The 20,904-nt window shown below is 41.0% G+C and overlaps 1 protein-coding gene across 3 annotated transcripts in view; it reads left to right on the top strand.

Annotated features, from left to right (window-relative positions):
- The window catches only part of LOC126162762 (ankyrin repeat domain-containing protein 65-like), a 231,555-nt gene that overhangs the window by 185,547 nt on the left and 25,104 nt on the right, over positions 1–20,904 (top strand). Inside the window, exons 1-2 of one of the 3 annotated variants that reach the window (XM_049919451.1) lie at positions 7,527–7,647; positions 16,570–16,737. The exons of the other annotated variants lie outside the window; for them this stretch is intronic. Of the exons in view, the coding sequence (XP_049775408.1) occupies positions 16,650–16,737 (88 nt within the window). The 5' untranslated portion in view covers positions 7,527–7,647; positions 16,570–16,649. Of the gene's footprint in view, positions 1–7,526; positions 7,648–16,569; positions 16,738–20,904 lie in introns of those variants that run through there. 3 annotated transcript variants of the gene reach the window in all.

The following is a 20,904-nucleotide window of genomic DNA, read 5'->3' as shown; positions in this document are numbered from 1 at the left end:
GTGTCCTCGCCTCGTGACCCCGTCAGCCGGCGTCTTCATCCTTTCCTCGTAGAGAATCACTCACCACGGCATCTTTCCAACGAACTCAGATACTGCGGCTAAAGAATTACGTTACTTTTCTTCTACTACATGAGCTCAGTGAGGGGGAAACAACGACACAAAGCACTATATATGTATTTTAGATGCCATATTTATTACATCTGTAGTATTTCACATTACCGTATTTCACCACACGCATACTGTTAAGTAGACTACTTTCACAAAATTTAATTTATTTGACACAAATATTGTGTGCTAAGGTTATTTTATGCAGTTTACATGGAAATGCATCCCGGTTTTGCAAAGTTCATCTATCAGTAGTACGAAATGTAAAACTTTTACCGCAAAATTACAAAAGTTTTCAACTCTACAAATACGATTTTATGCAAATAATGCTTCAACTTGTAATACGTTCATTTAAGCTGCAAGTTTGGTACGATTGGAAAGTGACAATGACACGGCTCCTCGTTTTGGAAAATACTTGTTATACAGACATAAACGAAATGGGAAGTTACTCATTAAACATATTTACGCAAGGAGTAGAAGATGCAGAAAATATAAAAGTGGTAAATGGGAGTAAAATATACACTGTAACAAGGCTACTTTTAAATATATCTATGTTATATGGAACGTTTTGAGGACGGTGAGTGTATTGTACATTTAAAAAATAATTTTTATGAATATGTTAGTAGTAAAAATATTTTTATGAATATGTTAGTAGCATGATGCTTTTTGGCTACGTGTTGCTACCATTGGGAGCGTTACAATTACACATACATCATATCGATATAAAGAGTTGTAAGTAGGCTGTTTAGGTTTTTATATTGGTAACGCCACGTAGCGATCTGTATGAAAATCACTGGCTGTGCTGTGTGCAGTCTGTGGCTGGTTTGCATTGTTGTTGGCTATTGTAGTCTTGGGCAGTTGGCTGTTAACAGCACGTAGCGTTGCGCAGTTGGAGGTGAGCCGCCAGCAGTGGTGGATGTGGGGAGAGAAATGGTGGAGTTTTGAAATTTGTAAGACTGGATGTCATGAACTGCTATATATATTATGACTTTTGAACACTATTAAGGTAAATACATTGTTTGTTCTCTATCAAAATCTTTCATTTGCTAACTACGCTTATCAGTAGTTAGTGCCTTTAGCAGTTTGAATCTTTTATTTAGCTGGCAGTAGTGGCGCTCGCTGTAGTTCGAGTAACGAAGATTTTTTTGAGGTAAGTGATTTGTGAAACGTATAGGTTAATGTTAGTCAGGGCCATTCTTTTGTAGGGATTTTTGAATGTCAGATTGCGTTGCGCTAAAAATACTGTGTGTCAGTTTAAGCACAGTCATGTATAATTTTTCTAAGGGGACGTTTCAGAGAGATTAGGTTTATTTGCTTTATGAGCTTGTACAGAAAGATATATTTACTTCAGTGCATACACTAAGTGATTTGCACGGTTAACTTGTAGAATTAGTGTAATTACTTACATTTTTTCTTGAAATTTAGTTGCGAGGCGCACAGAGCACTATAACAAATATATAAGAACTTAACACTTTTACTATTTATACATTATAGAGTGCAGCAATCAGTCGTCCATTTTTAGGCTTTATTACGCGACTCCAGATTTCGGCTGGTAGCTAGCCATTCTCAATGTACTATTTTCTATTCTCAGTGCATGTTAGTCCCTGTTTACTATACTCAATGCAAGTCCCTGTTGTTGAGGCGTCAGTCACAGTTCTTGAAAGAACTGTGACTAACACCAGAACAACAGGGGCTTACGAGCATTGAGAATAAAAAATAGTTAATTGAGAATGGCTAGCTACTAGCCGAAATCTGGGTTTGCGTAATAAAATCTAAAAAAGGACAACTGGTTGTAACACTGAGTGTACCTACTTTCCGAATGGGAAGGTAACCTGACTTTTAGTATTCAGATTTTTACTTTTTACACATTCTTAACTGCGAAAAACAAACCTAATTTCAGTTGATAGGAATTAATATATAATGAAGATGGAAAAAACTCTGTTTAAAAGTATTTATGCCTAATTTCATTGGGAACCGTGAGCACCACAAACCTATTATTGTCAATATACTTTTGACAAATGGCAGCAACGGTCGTAAATATTAATTTCTTCAAAAATTTCTCTAATATGGATTGTTTATTTTATTGAAAACATTGTCTCTAACGAAAAAGAAACTTTTTACCATCTAATCAGATTTTTTAATATCTGCCATAGACGAATACATCTGCATAGGAAAGCTTCCATGTTGTCTGTATATTAATATCTTGACAGTTGAAATTATCTTTGGAGCTAAGAATGTTTAGCATGGTGTAAAGGGAATTGTGTAACCTTCTGAATTTTGGAAGAGTGAACCTGTGATGTGTCTGTTACTGTGCTCTGACTGCTAGACAACGAAGTCTCCACAAAAATGTAGGTGAAGACACTAATGACACAAGATAAAGATCTAGTCCCTTGATGTACACACTAAAATAAATGTATCTTTCTATATAGGGCTGTATTATGATACATCTCCTCACTGGCACATGCAGCAAATGAAACTATTCACACATCCAAAGTACATATAACTGAACTGCATGTTATGATGACAGCGTGCTTCTAAAACGCATTGTGCTAAAGAAATATTAGTAAAAGTAACTGGATCAGAAGAAATTATTTCAGAACTCTATTGTTAATTAAAAGGACAGAATATCAATCAAACGGTTACAGGAACCTAAGAGCATATGTCAGTGTAAAGGTAACCATCCAGAGAATATGAAAGAACGTTCAATGGTTGTACTTACTTTGTGAAAGTACTGCCAGATGTTGTAGATAAACACATTCCTAGCATGGAGAAAGAAAAGATCCTAGGAAATGATGGAGTTCCAACAGATGTCGCAAGACAGTAATAAATACTAGAGGAAGCGTGTGCAGAATTTTAGTGATGTATAGCACTTTCCATACGAAGACAATGCTTTAACTGCTTTACTTGACAAGAAAGGAGACGGTCAGCACATAAACAAGTATTAACTTATCAGTTATCTGTCCGTTATATCTAGGAAATATTATAATCAACATGTAGAAGAAGAACATTTGGTTTTAAAGAAAAGCCCAAAAATGAAGCTGACTTAGTAGGGGATACAGGGCGATGGAACACTGGCAAGTCGTTGGTGTAACTCTGGAACACAGGAGTGAAACAGGTGTCTGGCTGTCACAGATTTTTACGAATGCATTAGACTTCGTTTCAGCAGAACCTGTACTGACTGCCCTTGATAAGAAGGAATTCATTCAGCCTGTCGTGGTATACTATGGAGTACACGACGCCACAGTTTGCATAGCGTTTAATCAGAACAATGAGAAACGCAGATCTAGTGAGAGGTGGCAAGCAAGGAACAGTCCACACAATCCGAAATGTTCTCAGCAGCCCCCAGGGCACGCCGTCAGGTCATTACAAAGAAAAAAAAGACAAGTAAGTGGTGCGTATCAATAGAACATAGCTACCCAACCCTCATTTTGCTGCAGACTTCCTAGGCCTGCTCAGTGTCTCTAGTGCAACTGACTATCAGCAATAAATGGAAACGCTTTTAGAGCGAATCTGAATGTTGGTCTTAAAACCAAATGAAATTTTCTGGGGAAATGAATAAATCCAAAAGAGAAACTGTGTAAGTTAAATGTGATGTCACGGAGAAACTTGATATACATTGTGTAATTTACGCATAGCCGCTTCTTAGTTGTGGCAGTGACACATCGCCTTTTCATGTGAAAATCATTAAAAATGTGCAATTAAAACGTCGGGTTTTGTTGAATTGTGTGTTAGAAGCAGTAAAAACTGAGTCTCACTCTGATTTAACCTTAGTTTATATTCTACAGGCCAAGAAATTATCTCATGAACGGCACTGTTTGAAACCGAGCCAATGTTGCACACAACTTCATTTACTGCCAAGCTTGAGTCATCATCAGACAGAATTATTTTCGAGTTACCCTTAATATTAGAGAGCATACCATTTATATTAATAAGGAACAGGAGTGGCCCCAACATTCATCCCTGGGACACCCCTCCTCCTTTGACCGTACCCTACTCAGACCCTACATCAGAATCATTTACAACACTGTGAATAATGACATTTTGCTGTCTGTTGTTAAAGTAAGAGGTGATACAACTGTAAGCTACTCCCCGTATTCTGTAAAGATCCAACCACTGGCTAGGTTATTCAGGCAGTAATGGAGATCGAGGTTGGGAAGCACAGGAACCAAGCAAATGCGCCCGAGAACAGGCTTGAGTGGAAGACGAAATGGCGGCTGTACCGAGTCTGTAATGCAGATGGGAGTAACACGTAACAGGGTGAACACAAAGAGATAATCAATGGAAAATACGAGAAAAAATTGAGTACTGTATTATAGAAAGACAATAGGAATTATGTGAAGATCATTGTGAAAATAAGGCACTGCCGCAAAAATTTAGCAGAGTGATGAAAGGCCTAAGTGGAAAATATGTCCTGGAGTAGAAGACACTCCCTTACAGTTATTTCAGTCAGTAGGAGACCCCAACATGACATAATTATTCCACATAGTTCGGAACATACTATACGAGAGAACTGAAATTCCCTCAGCCTTCAGGAAGAATGTCACACCTCAGATTCCTTATTTGGAATTCCAAACAAGGCAGTTTTTGATACGCATAAGTACTACCGAACCTTCGGTTTTAATAAGCATGATTGCAGTACAATACTTAGTTACAGAAGATTCTAAAATTGATAGTAGCCGTCTTGGTAGAAGATCAGTTTATGAACTCGAGAAATGTAAAAACAAGGGAGGCAATACTGACCTCCGGAATTATCCTGCAAGATAGATTCAAGAAAGGCAAAGCAACAGTTACTGCTTCTAAAGATTTAGAGTAAGCTAATCACAACGTTCAGTGAAGTACCAAGGATTAAATACACTGAGCGAAATTCTGATTAAAATTTGTAGAGAAACCAGAGTGCAAATATATGGGGTTATATTACGGGTTTGTGACCTAACCGTGATGTAGTTCACTCAGCATGTTGAGCAAGCTAAGAAGCATACCAAGGAGAAATTTGAAATTGGAATTAAAGTCTAGTAGGATACTAAAATTTTTGAAGTTTATCGATAACGTTGATATTCTGTCAGAGAAGCGAAGTACTCAAAAGTGCCATTAAATTGAATTGATAGTGTCTTGAAACAAGATATAAGAAACACATTAACGTAAGTAAAACGAGGGTAATTGATTGTAGCTGAATTAAATCAGGCGAAGCTGAGGTAATTAGATTAGGAAAGCAAAGACGAACATTACTGATTAGTTTTGCTACTGTGGTACGAAACTAAGTGATGGTAGATGAAATAGACAACATATAAAACACGCAATGGAAATAGCAAGAAAGCATTTCTGAAATGAGCAGTTCGTTAACATGTAATATCAGTTTTAGTGTAGGAAAGGCTGCTCTGAATGTATTTGTTTCTGGTGTATTCCAGCGCGGAAGTGAATCGTGGATGATAAACATTTCAGAATAGAAGATAATGGGAGATTTTGGAAAATGATGGCATAAAAGAATGTGGAAGACTTGATGGGTAGATCGAATAAATAATGAGTATACAGAAGAATTTATCAGAGAAAAAGGAAAATTATGGCGCAACTCGACAAAAAGTAGGGGGTCGGTTCATATGACATGTCCTTAAGCATCAAGAAGTAGTTAGTTTGGTGAGGTAAGGAAGTGAGAATGGGGGATAAAGTAGCAGAGAACACAGTAATCAGATCCAAATAGATGCAGCTTGCGGCTGTTGGAGAGGCTAGTGCGAGATGGACTAGCCTTGAGAGCTAGATCAAACCAGACTTCAGACTGAGGACCTCAAGAAGGACTATCAAAGGTAATTCTATGAGGATTCGAAGATAAAGGTACGGGTAAATGGTGCGGAATTCGTACAAGGTAGTCATGTGAACCTTCACAGTGGACGTCTGTAAAAGCAGTTAAGTGGTTTGTAGGTGCCATATTTTTTTATGTGTTCACCACAGTGAGAGTGGTAATAAATTAGAACAAACATATTTTGTGGTTTGGTCGCGTCTCTGACTACAGCTTGAGTGAAGCTGTTCGATTGCTAGGTGAATCAGTCTGGACTCTCCAACGTGTCCACAAGGAATGGTGTGCAACTTGAAGTCATATAACGTGATTTGTGGACACTGGTCATAAATGTATCCTAAGCGTCAGAAATGGTTCAAATGGCTCTTAGCACTATGGAACTTAACATCTGAGGTCATCAGTCCCCTAGACTTAGAACTACTTCAGCCTAACTAACCTAAGGACATGACACACATCGATGCCCGATGCAGGATTCGAACCTGCGACCGTATCAGTAGAGCGGTTCCGGACTGGAGCACCTAGAACCACTAGGCCACAGCGGCCGGCCTAAGCGTCAATGTTTGAAGAAAAGTGCTCAGTTCGTCAATGAGAGTCGATTTCAAAATCAGCAGGAATTGCTACTCTCACTGAATACACGCACATGTCAATACTGAGAAGGGAACTGAATGTAACATGCATTTATAGTCAGGCACGTAACAAAAATTACAGCACCAAGTAAGACTTCACCTTTTGAGGGGGACCGAAAACACTGAAAGTGGCCTGTAGCTGGCTGTAGGCGTGTAGTGCGAACGATGTGTCATAGATTCGCCTCTAATCAAATGTTATGAGTAGCCGAGAGCACCAACGGCAAAATGGGGTGTTCAACGCATGGATGATGTGGTTCATTATGGAGTTGGGTCTGTGGTATTTGTGGGCGATTCTCGTAGATGGGCCCATTCATTCAGGTTACACAAACATGAACAGCGAGGTTTATCTTAACATTATTGTTTTGCAAGCATTGCCCTTTGTTTCACATATTCGTGATTATTATGCCATGGGCACTCCAGTCTTCCAAGATGGTGTGCCATGTGCACTGTCCTTAGCGGTACCTCCGCCGTTTGGAGGACAATCGTACCTTCACTACCCCACTAGATCGATGGATATTAGTTCCATAGTAAACCTCTGGGACTGTTAGGGCCGTTGCACAGCTTAGTTGGTCTACAGATCTGGTTGCGATTTCCACCGCATGCTTGAAAAAATCCGAGGACTATCTTCGACGCCAAGTCACCATCACTGTTGAGGCAGCAGACGGTCGGACTGTATATGCGTGATGACTATTGAGACCGACTAGTTCCGTGTGCGGTTTCGGTGTGTCACGGGAGGGTTGAGAGAGGGCTCTCCGATGAACAGCCCGCTGCGGTCGAGAGCATGCATGCTGGGGGATCGAGCAGGTTAATGTCGCCAGCTGACAGCGACCACAAGGGCAGTCGCCGCAGTTATCGCTCACACATAGGGTCAGTGGTGTGTGACGTTTTGCCGGAACACATCAAACATCGGCCGTGTCCATAGGTTATCGTTGCGGTGGCAGTGCGGAGGGAGGGAGCGCTGGATCAGTGGTGAGGGGGGCAGGGAGAGATCGCGGGCAAAGGGGTGGGGCGGGGGGCCCCGTCTCACTACTCATCTGTGGCCTGTCTAAGCCAGCAGGACGATAAATGGCGGCGCCAGCGAACCGCCAGCGCACAGGCCACACTGCTGCGGCTGCGAGAGGACACCGGGTAAGTCTGTCTCTACGTGCTGTCACCGAGCAGCGTATTGTGTGTATCACTCTGCTCAACTTGACAGTATCCTGCTCCCGCTGTTACTCATTTATAAATGCTGTGGCTGTGAAGATGGGGGAAACTATAGGTAGAGCCGAATTCTTTTTTATCAACGTCTACATCATACTCCGCAAGCCACCTAATGACGTGTAGCAGAGGGTACTCTACACCTACATCATATTCCGCTAGCCAGCTAATAGTGTGTGGCGGAGGGTGCTTTCGGTACCACTATCTGATTCATCCAACCCTGTTCCTGTCGCGAATACTGCGTGGGAAGAATGATTGTCGGTAAACATCTGTATTCGCTCTGATTTCTCGAATTTTCTCCTCGTGGTTAATACGCGAGATGTATGTGGGTGGAAGTAATATCTACATCTACATCTACATCTACATGACTACTCTGCAATTCACATTTAAGTGCTTGGCAGAGGGTTCGTCGAACATCTCTCTACCATTCCACTCCCGAACAGCGCGCGGGAAAAACGAACACCTAAACTTTTCTGTACAAGCTCTGATTTCTCTTATTTTATTTTGATGATCATTCCTACATATGTAGGTTGGGCTCAACAAAATATTTTCGCATTCGGATGAGAAAGTTGGTGACTGAAATTTCGTAAATAGATCTCGCCGCGACGAAAAACGTCTTTGCTGTAATGACTTCCATCCCAATTCGCGTATCATATCCGCCACAGTCTCTCCCCTACTACGTGATAACACAAAACGAGCTGCCCTTTTTTGCACCCTTTCGATGTCCTCCGTCAATCCCACCTGGTAAGGATCCCACACCGCGCAGCAATATTCTAACAGAGGACGAACGAGTGTAGTGTAAGCTGTCTCTTTAGTGGACTTGTTGCATCTTCTAAGTGTCCTGCCAATGAAACGCAACCTTTGGCTCGCCTTCCCCACAATATTATCTATGTGGTCTTTCCAACTGAAGTTGTTCGTAATTTTTACACCCAGGTACTTAGTTGAATTGACAGCCTTGAGAATTGTACTATTTATCGAGTAATCGAATTCCAACGGATTTCTTTTGGAACTCATGTGCATCACCTCACGCTTCTCGTTATTTAGCGTCAACTGCCACCTGCCACACCATACAGCAATCTTTCCTAAACCGCTTTGCAACTGATACTGGTCTTCGGATGACCTTACTAGACGGTAAATTACAGCATCATCTACGTATAACCTAAGAGAACTGCTCAGATCGTCACCCAGGTCATTTATATGTTGTACGACTCCTCCTGAAAAGTGCTGTCCCGAAATTTCAATAGTAAATCTCTCCATGATGCACAACGCATGAACAGGCCTCGGAAGGCCCAACGGTACCGACCAGCCACTGTGTCATACTCAGCCCACAGGCGTTACTGACTGCGGATTTAGAGGGGAAGATGGTCAGCACACCGCTCTGCCGGACCTTGTCGGTTCTCGTGACCGGAGCCGCTACTCCCCAGTCAAGTAGCTTCTCAGTTGGCCTCACATAGGCATCTGGCAACAGCACCGGACAGATCCAGTCGATCACTCACCCAAGTGGTGGCCAAGCACCAAGCCCTTGAGTTTGATGAACTGATGTGAATCGGAGTTACCACTGCGGCAAAGCCGTTATCGAGGTTATGTTATCAGACAAAATACCATCCATAAGCGAACCAGCATCCGCATCAGCGTATGTAACAGGCCTATACACTCGTAAACAACATGAGCGCAAGTCCATTTGTACTGTATGATCATAATGGTATTGATACTGATGATGACACAGGAAAGACCGAAATACTAACCGTCGTTTTCGAAAACTGTTTCACAGGCGAAGGTCGCTCCGTGAACCTTCCCACAAACCGTGGCACGAGTGGCAAGATTACAAATTCCGATATATGTTTCCTAGGGACAGAGAAACAACCGAAATCGCTAAACACAGGACTGCTGACCTGTCGATATACCAATTCCATCGTACACGGAGTATGCCAAAGAATTTTCTCCTCTTTTGGCAGCAGTGCACCGTCGGTCTCTACAGGAGTGAAGCGTTCTCAGTGATTGGTAGAAGACTCAGGTGGTTCACATTTCCAAGAGAGGTCGTCATACAGACGCAAAAAGCTGTAGGCCTATATCCCTGACATCGGTCTGCTGTAGATTTTTGGACCATGTATTATGACATTTCTGGAGTTCAACAGGTTCCCCTGCAGGAATTACCATGGCTTCCAAAACAATGATCGTGTCAAACCCGTGTTGTTATATGTGCCTACGGGACACAGAAAACCAGCAGATGCCATGTTCCTCGACATTCGGAAGGGGTAGAGTACAGTTCTATATATCCGTCTAATGAAGAAAATACGAGAGTACGGAATATCAGGCAAAATGTGTGACATGACTCAAGAGTTTCTTTCAAAGAGAACACAGCATGTCGTTCTAAACGGAGAGAAGTCTTCACATGTAAAGGTGGTTTTTGGGTGTTTTCCAAGGGGTCCTTATAGGACTATTACGTATTAAAATATATATAAACGACCTAGTAGATAAGGTGGGAAGTTGCATCACGCTTTTCGCGGATGATAAGTTTGAATACAGTTAAGTCGCAACGCTAGAAACTTCTAGAGAAGTGGAGAAGTCCTGAATAGTATCGACACTTCACGCAGGGACTAGCAATTCTCCCTCAACATAAAAAGGTGTAACATACTGCGAATTCATAAACAGTAGGACCCTTTTATTGTATGACTGCGAGATTACAGAACAATCACTGGAAGAAGTTACATCTGTTAAATATCTAGAAGTGTGCCTACAGAAAAATATGAAGCGAAACGACCACATAAAATTAATCGCTGGAGAGGCATATGGTAGACTGATATACACTAGAGAAATTCTCAGGAAATGTTCTGCAGCAAAAAAATGAATTAGCTTTCAAGACACCTGTTCGAGCAGTACTTGAATATTGGTCGTCAGACTGGGATTCCTGCCAGGTAGGACTGATAGAGAAAATACAGATGATCCAAAGAAGTGGAGCACGTTTCCTTAGAGGTTTATCCAGTAAGCGTGAAAGCGTTCCGGAGGTGCTCAGTGAACTCCAGTGGAAGAGGCTGCAAGACAGCACTCCACTTCAGTCACCTCCTCACCAGTTATCCGGTACAGACGTCTGGTCTTCAGAATTCTTATGTAGCGTCACATTTCAAAACGTTTCATTCTCTTCTCCTCTGATCTCCGTGTTGTCCACTTTTTGCTTCAGAACAATGATACATTCCAGGAAAACGCCTAAGAAAAAGGTCTTAACATTTTACATTTATATTCGATAGTCAGTTTCAAGAACGGTTCTCTTGCTGTCACCAGTCTGCATTCTACATGCTTTCTGTATCGCTCATCATCAGTTACTTGTTGCACAAATTGCTAAGTCTTGTCTGTTCCTTTCAGTGTCTCATGTCCTACACTGATTCCCCAAGCGCCGGTTGAAATAATTCTCATAAATTCCAGTAACACTGTTTTACTTTTGGTGATGTTCACCTTATAACCTCTTTTGAAGACGGTATCTATTCCGTTCAACTGATCTTCCGAGTCTTTCGCTGTCTCTGACGTAATGAAAATGTAGTGGACAAACATCATAGTGCCAGCCTCTTCGTCATTGACTAACATTTCCATCCAACGTGCTCAGTTATTTGTCGCTCGTATTGCAGTCTCTGTCTTTCCCTACAGTTTTTAATCTCTACAGCTTCGCCTAGTACCATCGAAGTTATTCCCTTGGTGTCGTAACTGATGTGGCGTCATCCTCTCCCTTCTATGTGTCACTGTTTCTCGTCTACACATTGAACAGCATCTGGGATAGGCTGCAACTCTGTCTAACTTCCGTCTCAGTAACTCCTTCCCTTTCATGACTTCTGACCGTTATAGCTGCAGTCTCGTTTCTGTATTATTTGTAGATAACCTCTCCCTCTCATTTTCTTCCCTAACGTCATCAGAATTTTAAAGTACGATTCCATTAATTAGAAACGCTTCTCCCTCGCGTTCACCTACGGTAAACTGCCTCTAGAAGAAAAGCAACTTAAATCTGGTAATCTACATATAAGCTTACTGGTATACCGTCCGGCCCAGTAAAATTTCGTCTTGAGCAATTGGAGCTACTATCCCGAGGTCGCTTATTTCGGTATGTGTCGTTTACACTTTCGTGTGACAGTTGAAACAAGAGACAACAGGATGATCCTCCTCAGTCGTTTTTTTGAAGAAAAGGTTTAGTATTTCAGCTCACTCTGTGTATTCCTGATTTAGCATGCCATTTTGGTAACATAGAGTCTGGACAGGCGGCTTCGATCTCTTTTACAGATTGAACACAAGATTAAGTCTCCTTAGGATTTTATGACGCGTCAGTAGATACAATTTTACTTTCAAACTCGTCGAATTCTTTGATACATAAAGCTGTTTCTCCTTTCTTTAAAGGTCTCTTAAAGAAGTAGAGTACTAGAGTACTGAATTTATCGCGATACGAAATACTGTATATCTTTTTCAGACTATTCAGCTCTGTACTGGCACAGTAGAAAGTATCATATTTCCTTGTTTTCCAGCAGAGTCACAAATTAACAAATAAAAAAACACTCGATTTGATGTCAGAAACACGTAACACCTAAGCATGAAATATTGTTTGTAAACACACCACCGCCCTCTCCTCTGGCAGCGGTGGCAGACGTGGAGAGGCCTGGAGAGGAGAGGCTGCCAGACTCCTCACCTCGCCTCTGTGTATCGTAGGGGCTGCTTGCATACCGTACTTGAATGCTCTTGCTTGCATACACGTATGGAATGACCCACCGCTCATTGTTCGAATATCAGTGAACGGTGGCCTCACACCAGTGCGGATGCAAATCAAAGTTATTAACAAGTAATCGTGAGTATAGTACAACAGTGAAGCTTAAACGGTTAACAGTTTCTCAAAGCAACAACTACGAAAACCCATGTGAAAACATTCACAGTCAAGAGATATTACCGGCCGGATTGACCGAGCGGTTCTAGGCGCTTCCGTCTGGAACCGCCCTACCGCTACGGTCGCAGGTTCGAATCCTGCCTCAGGCATGGATGTGTGTGATGTCCTTAGGTTAGTTAGGTTTAAGTAGTTCTATGTTATAGGGGACTGATGACCTCAGAATTTTAGTCCCATAGCGCTCAGAGCCATTTGAACCATTTGATCAAGAGATATTGTACCTTCATCAAACACGAACTGAAATATTGTTCATTACTCTTTACAACGTGCAACCACGAACATCAGGTGCCTCTACATCCATTGCTGTGTCGATCTTCAGAAGCACAAAATTAAAGTTCGAAAAATTTTCGAAAATCAATCACTGATACAGTGATCATAATAAAACTACGTATGCTTTTGCAACCAGAGTCGGTTGACATAAAAGTTTTCGGAGTGTCATACCACGAAAATGATCTAAAAAAAAATTTTAAAGCGCGGAGGAACCAACGTTTCGGCCACGGATACAGTGGCCACCTTCTGGGTCTCGTGCGACCAGAATATACCAAGTCCCACCTAAAGTTAAAGTAAAACCTGAGCTCAATTAACCTACACTAATAGCACTGAATTCACATTTAGTATGGAGCAACATCCAAAATTAAGTCTGTTCTCAAACACACACACGCATTATACTAACCTTAGATTCACTGCGGTAATGTTATGGCTTCTCGTGGCACAATCTATAAAACACTACGTAAGGTACTATTAAAAATCTAAAGTTTTATCGTGTATGGTTTTCTACACACCCCAAAATAGTACGCTGACTAAATTTATAGGAACGAATGTATCCAACCTAATAGATGTGTCCTCCTGTCCTATGTTCATTTCTGCATTTAGATTTTACATAACGTACAACGTTTGTTTTTTATTTAGCAGCTTTACTAATGCCCAATTCCACGATCAGCAAACTAACAGTTAACTATCAAACCTTAAACATTCATTAACTCGGCTGATCGGGAACGGAACTGGGTAGCTCACGCTGCCTACATATTACGTGCAGCTGTAGCGAAGCTCAGAGTAATCGCACATCAACACACTCAAATTCTTATAAAACAGACTGAAACTCTTAGAGCAAATAAAATAAAGGAAATGAGAATTGTGCAGTTCTTACTGATATCCTTAGACTTCATTTCGTAGCTCATATCCTTTGACAGCTCAGAATGTTCGGTGGTTATTAGTTTCCTACTGTCTATTGTAATATTCATAATCGCATACATTCGACAACTGTTGCAATAATTATCGCGAAATTGTGATCTGCGTTGCAATGATCTGGTCTCATGGCCAAGTTTTTAGCAGCGTCTTTGGTTTCATTGTAGCGTGTTCAGGAGACTGTAACACCCATATTCGAGTCAGCACTCATTATCAGCCACTACAGTCGTCAGGCAGCGGTTTCCGCCCACCACCACGCTGGAAACTACCCTCTGGCCTGTCGTTAGCTGCCTAAGGCTCACTTAGCCAGCTAACGGCGCTGCTAAGGCTGCTCCATACCTCTCGTCACCTCGTAACATCACAATTTGACGGAAAAAAATCGCAATGCAAAAAAATAATTAATAGAGTAATGAAATTTCTGGAATATATTTCAATAGGTAATGTTTTTAAGTGATTAACATTGCAAGATCACAGCTTAACTCTTTCGTGGATAAAATTCATTTTTTACAGATTTTTAAAATATTAAGGTGCTAGCAGTTTCTTTTCAGTCCCATTATTATATTTTCACCACCAAAATATTTTTTAAGTTCTCCATTTTTTCACAACAGGAAGTGGGACACACATGTCCCATGAACCAACGCAAGATACCTTTTCCGCTGACTGACTGATTTTGTAATTTAATTTTTTTAGCCATAAACAGGATTTTGCAGGGAATAAAATAACTACAAATTATACATGCATGTAATCTTTTTATTTGTGTAGAACCAGTGTAAAAAATATTCATTACATTTCAGTTTTCATGATACATGATCAATACTTACAAAACTTTACATGCCACGAAACTTGGAAAAACATGGTGTGGCACAGAGTGGTACACCACAAGCAGTGCAAACAACTTCTGTTCTCTTCTCTTTAGAGTTTGTGCTGCAGAATCTGCATCGCTTCCTAGTACCACTGTCTTTCGGTACATGTTTGCCTACGTTCACGAGCCGGACGTCATCTGGCACACTAGAGTCTTCTCTCTTTGCTGGGAAGAAAGTGGGCTTTGATCCCATCTTTTTCCTGGATGAATACCCATTAATCAATTGTCTTGCTAATCTTTACAAATAATCTCTGCTGGGACACATGTGTCCCACTAATTTTATTTCAATTATAAGATAGTACAGTCGCTGAGAAGTACATTCCACACTCTACTTGTACTAAAAATGATTATTAAGTTAATAATAAGATGAATTACTTACTTCAGACGTCGCTGGAAAGTGAGATATGATGAAAACTGAAGAATGACACCAATAAGTGGCGTTGCAGCGGCCATATATACACGCCAGTCAACAAAAGTAGTCACCGCTTCTCTATTGCCTTTGCAGTGCAGTCCTGATTTTTTCTTAGGTTCAGTACAGTCGTTCCTAGATGGCTGCACCGTGCAGAGCTGGGTAACATATATCCCGACACTCGAACTGGCGCTCAAAGTTAGTGGGACATATATGACCCATCAACCACGAAAGGGTTAATGTAAGTCCGATATAAGCCATTCTAAATGCGAAATGTTGGTACAGCAATAACCAGAAGATACGCGAAAATGTTGCGTGCAGGGATGCACTCATACATCTCTTGTATTGCAGAAGTGGTGGATTTCGTTTTGTGGGATGGAGAACCAAGCCTGTTCCACTTGGTCGGTCGGTTCATGGACAGTTAACGCTATTCGTGGATGACCCTGCAACTGTCGTCCGATGATGCCCCATATGCGATCGACTGGAGACAGAGCCGCTGATCTGTCAGGCCAAGGCAACATGTCGACACTCAGAAGAACATGTTGGGTTACAACAGCGGTATGTGGGCCAGCGGAATCCTGTCGGAAAACACCCTATTGAATGCCATTGATTAGTGGTAGCACAACAGGTCGAATCACCAGATTCACATTGTGCACACTGTACATACTGCAGTCAGCGTGCGTGAGATAATCAGGAGAGTGGTACAGCTCTCATACGAAATTGCAACCCACACTGTAGCTCTCGGTGTATGTCCAGTGCGTCTAGCACGCAGACTGGTTGAATGCAAGTCTTCAGCCACACGGCCATCACTGGCACCAACGCAGAAACACTTTCCAACAGAAAATCCAACAGACCTCCACAGAGCTCTGCAACGAGCTTTCGCTTGACTCGACCTTGTTCATACTCTTGAGATGTTGATAATAGCGCCTTTGTCGCCTTAAAAGCATTCTTGACTGACATTAAATCGCCGCCTCCAGTCTCAAAGGTCCCTAACGCTCACGACCCTTACAGAGTTTATTCAAAGCAAACCTGATCTGCATCCTCATAGTGAAGCTACTTGCACCACTCTTAAGCGACTGGGGCCAAATTTGAAAATATGAACGGATATTATGTTTTAGATGCAGAAACACGACTACCAGCTTCCGTTTACGTCGCACAACTCCTTCTTTGTGTTGTTAGTATTAAAAAAAAATAAGTTGATAGGGTATGAGTGCAGTTAATATAGGTACGACGAAAGACCTCATTTCCGTATAATTAATCATATCCAAACAGACTTATGGTATATTCAATGGTCTCCTAAAGTTTTGATGGACATCGCTTAGCTGAACCATCCATTATGAATTGGGAAGAATGAAATGATACTTCACCCTGAAAACTGATGTAATCCATGTTATATTGATATATAAATGTATATTTCGTAATTTCCTACATAGCTTCTTGAAAGAAAATTAGTTTTTGTAACTGTATTTATTCACAAAATTGCAGGTTGTTCAACGCTGTGCAAGAGTCGAAGATATTTTGAGAGAAAAGACTTTTACTTAACGAAACATCTTCATCCTTCCATTATGTCGCGCAGTAGCATCAGTTGGCTCATCTGCATTTTTGTGGCGGTAGTGACAGCTACTGACTACAGCGACGTAGAGTCGATTAGAGGTAAGACTTTTACTTTTTTTATTTGGTATGAATCTGTGCAGGATAAGCAATATTTTTTTTAGTAAGTAATGAAGGTAATAACGGACAATTTAGGTAAGTATTTTTTCTCGTTGTTCCTACAGACATTTCATGGCCCAAGTAATTCATTTGATGCTAACGTATATCACTGTGGTAGTTCTATTTCGTGATTTAATAACTGTTTTGAGTCGTACTGAAACCATGTGATTGTAGTGGATGAACTTTGGAACATTATTGAGTTTCAGTATATCATTGCTTTTGGTATTACAGAGTGTACTACTTCGAATGCTGTTTATTTACTTGATAGACGTATAAATCATTAGATTGTTAATAGTAGCCTGAGTGTTGGGCCATAGAATTTTCGAAAAGATTTACCTACACACTGTTAGCTACCCAAAGCCGAATACGTGCTGTGATGTGCCCCACACTTGGCGTCGTACTTGTGGAATACAGTATAGTAATGTCCAGCTTTGGAAGCCTCGTGTAAAAGGTGACATGAAACCAGCTAACTGCAAAATGAGAAAAATTCGTGCATTTATTTTCATATAGCTACGTGTACAGACCGACTTCCGTTATTTCCTTTGTGTCCTGGTAAAAGAAGTTGTCATATAAATTCGCCCCTGAAACGTAGGTTCAAAAACAAAATATTTGAAAGTGCTTCTCTTGGTAATTGTATCAAACATTGTGCTTTTGTCGTGATGCATTCCGTATTTTCATACACTTCATACTGCGGAAGACGTATTTTGTCTTATAGCATCAGTTGCAATCAATATTTGTAGTTTATACATTTTTAAGTACAGTATCCTCGTTCAAAGAATCGTTTACCCCGGATTTCTGTGTACATAACCACTAGTGAAAGTTAGTTTTTGAGAATTTTACGTAAGTTGCGAGTGTCGTTCATAAAATATTTCGCAGCAAGTTTTTTTCTGTGATTTTGGTTCTGTAGAACACACTATGACTAACAAACTGGGTTGTAATTATCTTTCCACCTCAACAGGAGTGCAATTTATCTCCTTGTATCGTAGATTAACACTGTTTCGGAATTTTTAACGAGTATAATCTCAAAAAAAATCAGGAAATTAGCAACTTTATTCCTGCTGCGCTAATAGAAATCACAATTTACGTACTAATAGCCTCAGATCTTAACTGTAACTAGTAACACTTTTAGCTTTAGTGATTTAGGAGTGAATCATACACTGGATCAAACAGCAGCAAATACACCTGATCTCCTTGGAGACGGTCATACTTCAACTAGTGTCGGGATCAATGAAGAAGTTAGCAGGCTTATTTTATCATTATTTGTTTACTGTTTCGTGAAACATTGTGCCAGCCAAAATTTTGTTCCACTGTCAACGCTGTGGATGAATCGGTTGGCATTCGTGAGCAGCTGGAATTCTCCCTGACAACTATCAAACCATTACAAGCTGCTGCAATATATGTTGCAAATTCCTGCTGGATATTGACGTTAATGATATGAGCCTGTAATTTAGTGGATTACTCCCATTAGCTTCCTTGAATACTGGAGTGATCTGTGCAACTTTCCAGTCTTTGGTTAGGGCTCTTTCGTAGAGTGAGAGGTTGTATATGATTTCTAATGATGGAGCTCTTGCCTCAGCATGCTCTGAAAGTAACGTAGATGGTATGCAGTCTGGAGCGCAAGCCCTATTTTTTATTAAGTGATTTAAGTTTCATAACTAATCCGACGATATCTGCTTCTAAGTTACTCAAGTAGGTAGCTGTCCTTGATTTGAATTCTGGAATATTTACTTCGTCTTCTTTGGTGAAGGAGTTTCGGCACTGCCATTGATTGTGTTTTCATTGCTGTCGCTCAGAAAAGACATTTACTATGTCTTGCAGCGAGCGTAATTTACATACGACAAGATTCTTTTTAGATTTTCTCCAATGTTTCGAGATAAAGTTTAGTTGTGGAAACTATTTTAAGGATCTGTCATTCAAGTCCGCGCTATATTTCGAGTTCCTGTAAAAGATCGCCAATCTTTGGGATTTGGGATTCGCTTAAATGTAGCACGCCTTTTCCGTTGTTCATGCAGCAGTGTTCTGAGCTGTTCTGTGTGCCATGGGCATCAGCTCCGTACTTTATCAATTTATTTGGTGTAAACCTCTGAGTTACTGTCGACATATATCTTCTAATCCAAGCCACATCTGGTCTACACTTACATTGTTAGTTTGCAAGGAGTGAAGACCGTCTCTGAGCAAGTCGTCAAGCGAATTTTTGTCTGCTTCTTTAAATAGGTATCGGTTGCTCGCAGTTCGTGGTCTTGCGATAGCGTTTCCGCATCCCGCGCACAGGGTCCCGGGTTTGATTCAAGGCGGGGTCAGGGATTTTCCCTGCGTCGTGATGACTGGGTGTTGTTGTGACATCTTCATCATCATCATTCATCACCATTAAGGTCGGAGGAAGGCAATGGCAAACCACCTCCGCTAGGACCTTGCCCAGTTGGCGGTGCGGATCTCCCGCATCGTCCCCATACGCTTCTCGGAGTATGTGACCTCTTCACGATTATATCTTTCGTTTTTTCTTGGAGGACTTGGGGGTACGGTATTCAGTCTTGCTACGACAACCCTGTGTTCACTAATCCATGTATCAGTTTTGATGCTCCTTGTTAGCTCAGGTGTGTTTCCACAACCGTTTCCTACGCAAGTGGCTCATGGACTAATTGCTCGAAATAATTTTTAGAGAATGCGTTTAGCATAATTTCGGATGATGTTTTATGCGTACCTCCGGATATGAAGATGTATTTTCGCCATCATATCGAGGGTTGATTCAAGTCACCACCAACTGCAATTCTACGCGTCGGGTACGTTCCTGAAATTAGAATCAAGTTTTCTTTGTACATTTCAACAATTGTATCGTCTTCGTTGGGTCATCGGTAAGAATATCCAGTTATTATTTTATTCCGTTTTCCAAGGACGACTTCTGCGCACACTAACGCAATAGAACTATCTACTTTAATTTCGCTACAAGGTAAGCTTCTATCAACAGTAACAACCACGCCACCACCAACTGCATTTAGCCTATCCTTTCTGAACGCAGTTTGGCCTGCCGCCACCACCAACTGCATTTAGCCTATCCTTTCTGAACGCAGTTTGGCCTGTCTGAAAAATCTCTTCTCAAGTTATCTCCGAGTTTAGCCAGCTTTTGGTGCTTTCTGTTATCACTTGGAGCTCCGGTAACTTCCCTACAAAGCCCACGCCCTTAACTCTACTTTGGAGAGAAGAAAGATGTATCGAACAGAAACTGTAAGGATTGCTAATACTAATAAGCAGTACTCGGTTGCAGAAAACTCTTTACTGGCTCAAAAACTTTGCCCGTCATGCGGGTGGGGCACGGTCAGGCTATCTCGAACGATGTGGGCTATCAGTCATAGAAGCGCAGAGTGACATTGATGACCGGTGTCTCACGAGGTAGCTTGACGCATCCCTACACGAGTGAAACTCGTCGGTTAGAACCTAATAAAGATTCTGCAACCTAGGACTGTCTTTTAATATTAATTAGTAAAGAAGGTTGCCGTTCAACCGCGCCATAAGGGATTGGAATAAATTTTGCAAGGACTGTGTTTAGAAAATGGCTTCTGCATTTAAGTCCACTAGGGAGTGGGTTGGAACTTAGAGCATAACTTCTAAAATATCCTTCAGCCAATGGCAAATTTATTAATCCCGTTCCATTGTAGGTCACGTCAAGAACTGCTTTCATATTTCGCATAGAACATGAAGAAAACAATTAATTACAGAAAGTAAATACAGCTACTTCCGTAGCATAACATTTTATCAATTGACCACGGTTTCTATTGTACTAGCGTAATCTTCATCGGAAAATAAAGTTACATGGGGTATATGTAATCACACTATGAAAACTGCCTTAGTGCAGTCGGAACCGTGGTCAATTGCCAACAAAATTTTGTACAACCGAAATGGCTGTATATACGTTCTGTAATTAAATAGCGTACGGTTGTTGAATTACAGCCAATAAATGTTTAAAATTTAAAGAAAACAATAAATTAAGAAGCAGCGGTAGGTGTTCACAATTTTCTAGGCAATTTGCAGCAACAAAAGTGTCGAATCACTCTTTCTTGACGTCAAATCGCTCTTTATTTAGGTAATTAAGATCGTATGAGAAAGAGGAGGGCT

This window comes from Schistocerca cancellata, chromosome 2 (genome assembly GCF_023864275.1).
Source record: "Schistocerca cancellata isolate TAMUIC-IGC-003103 chromosome 2, iqSchCanc2.1, whole genome shotgun sequence".
Classification (NCBI taxonomy): Eukaryota; Metazoa; Arthropoda; class Insecta; order Orthoptera; family Acrididae; genus Schistocerca; species Schistocerca cancellata.
The sequence above is the reverse complement of the archived record's forward strand: the minus strand, read 5'-3'. Positions and strand labels throughout refer to the sequence as shown.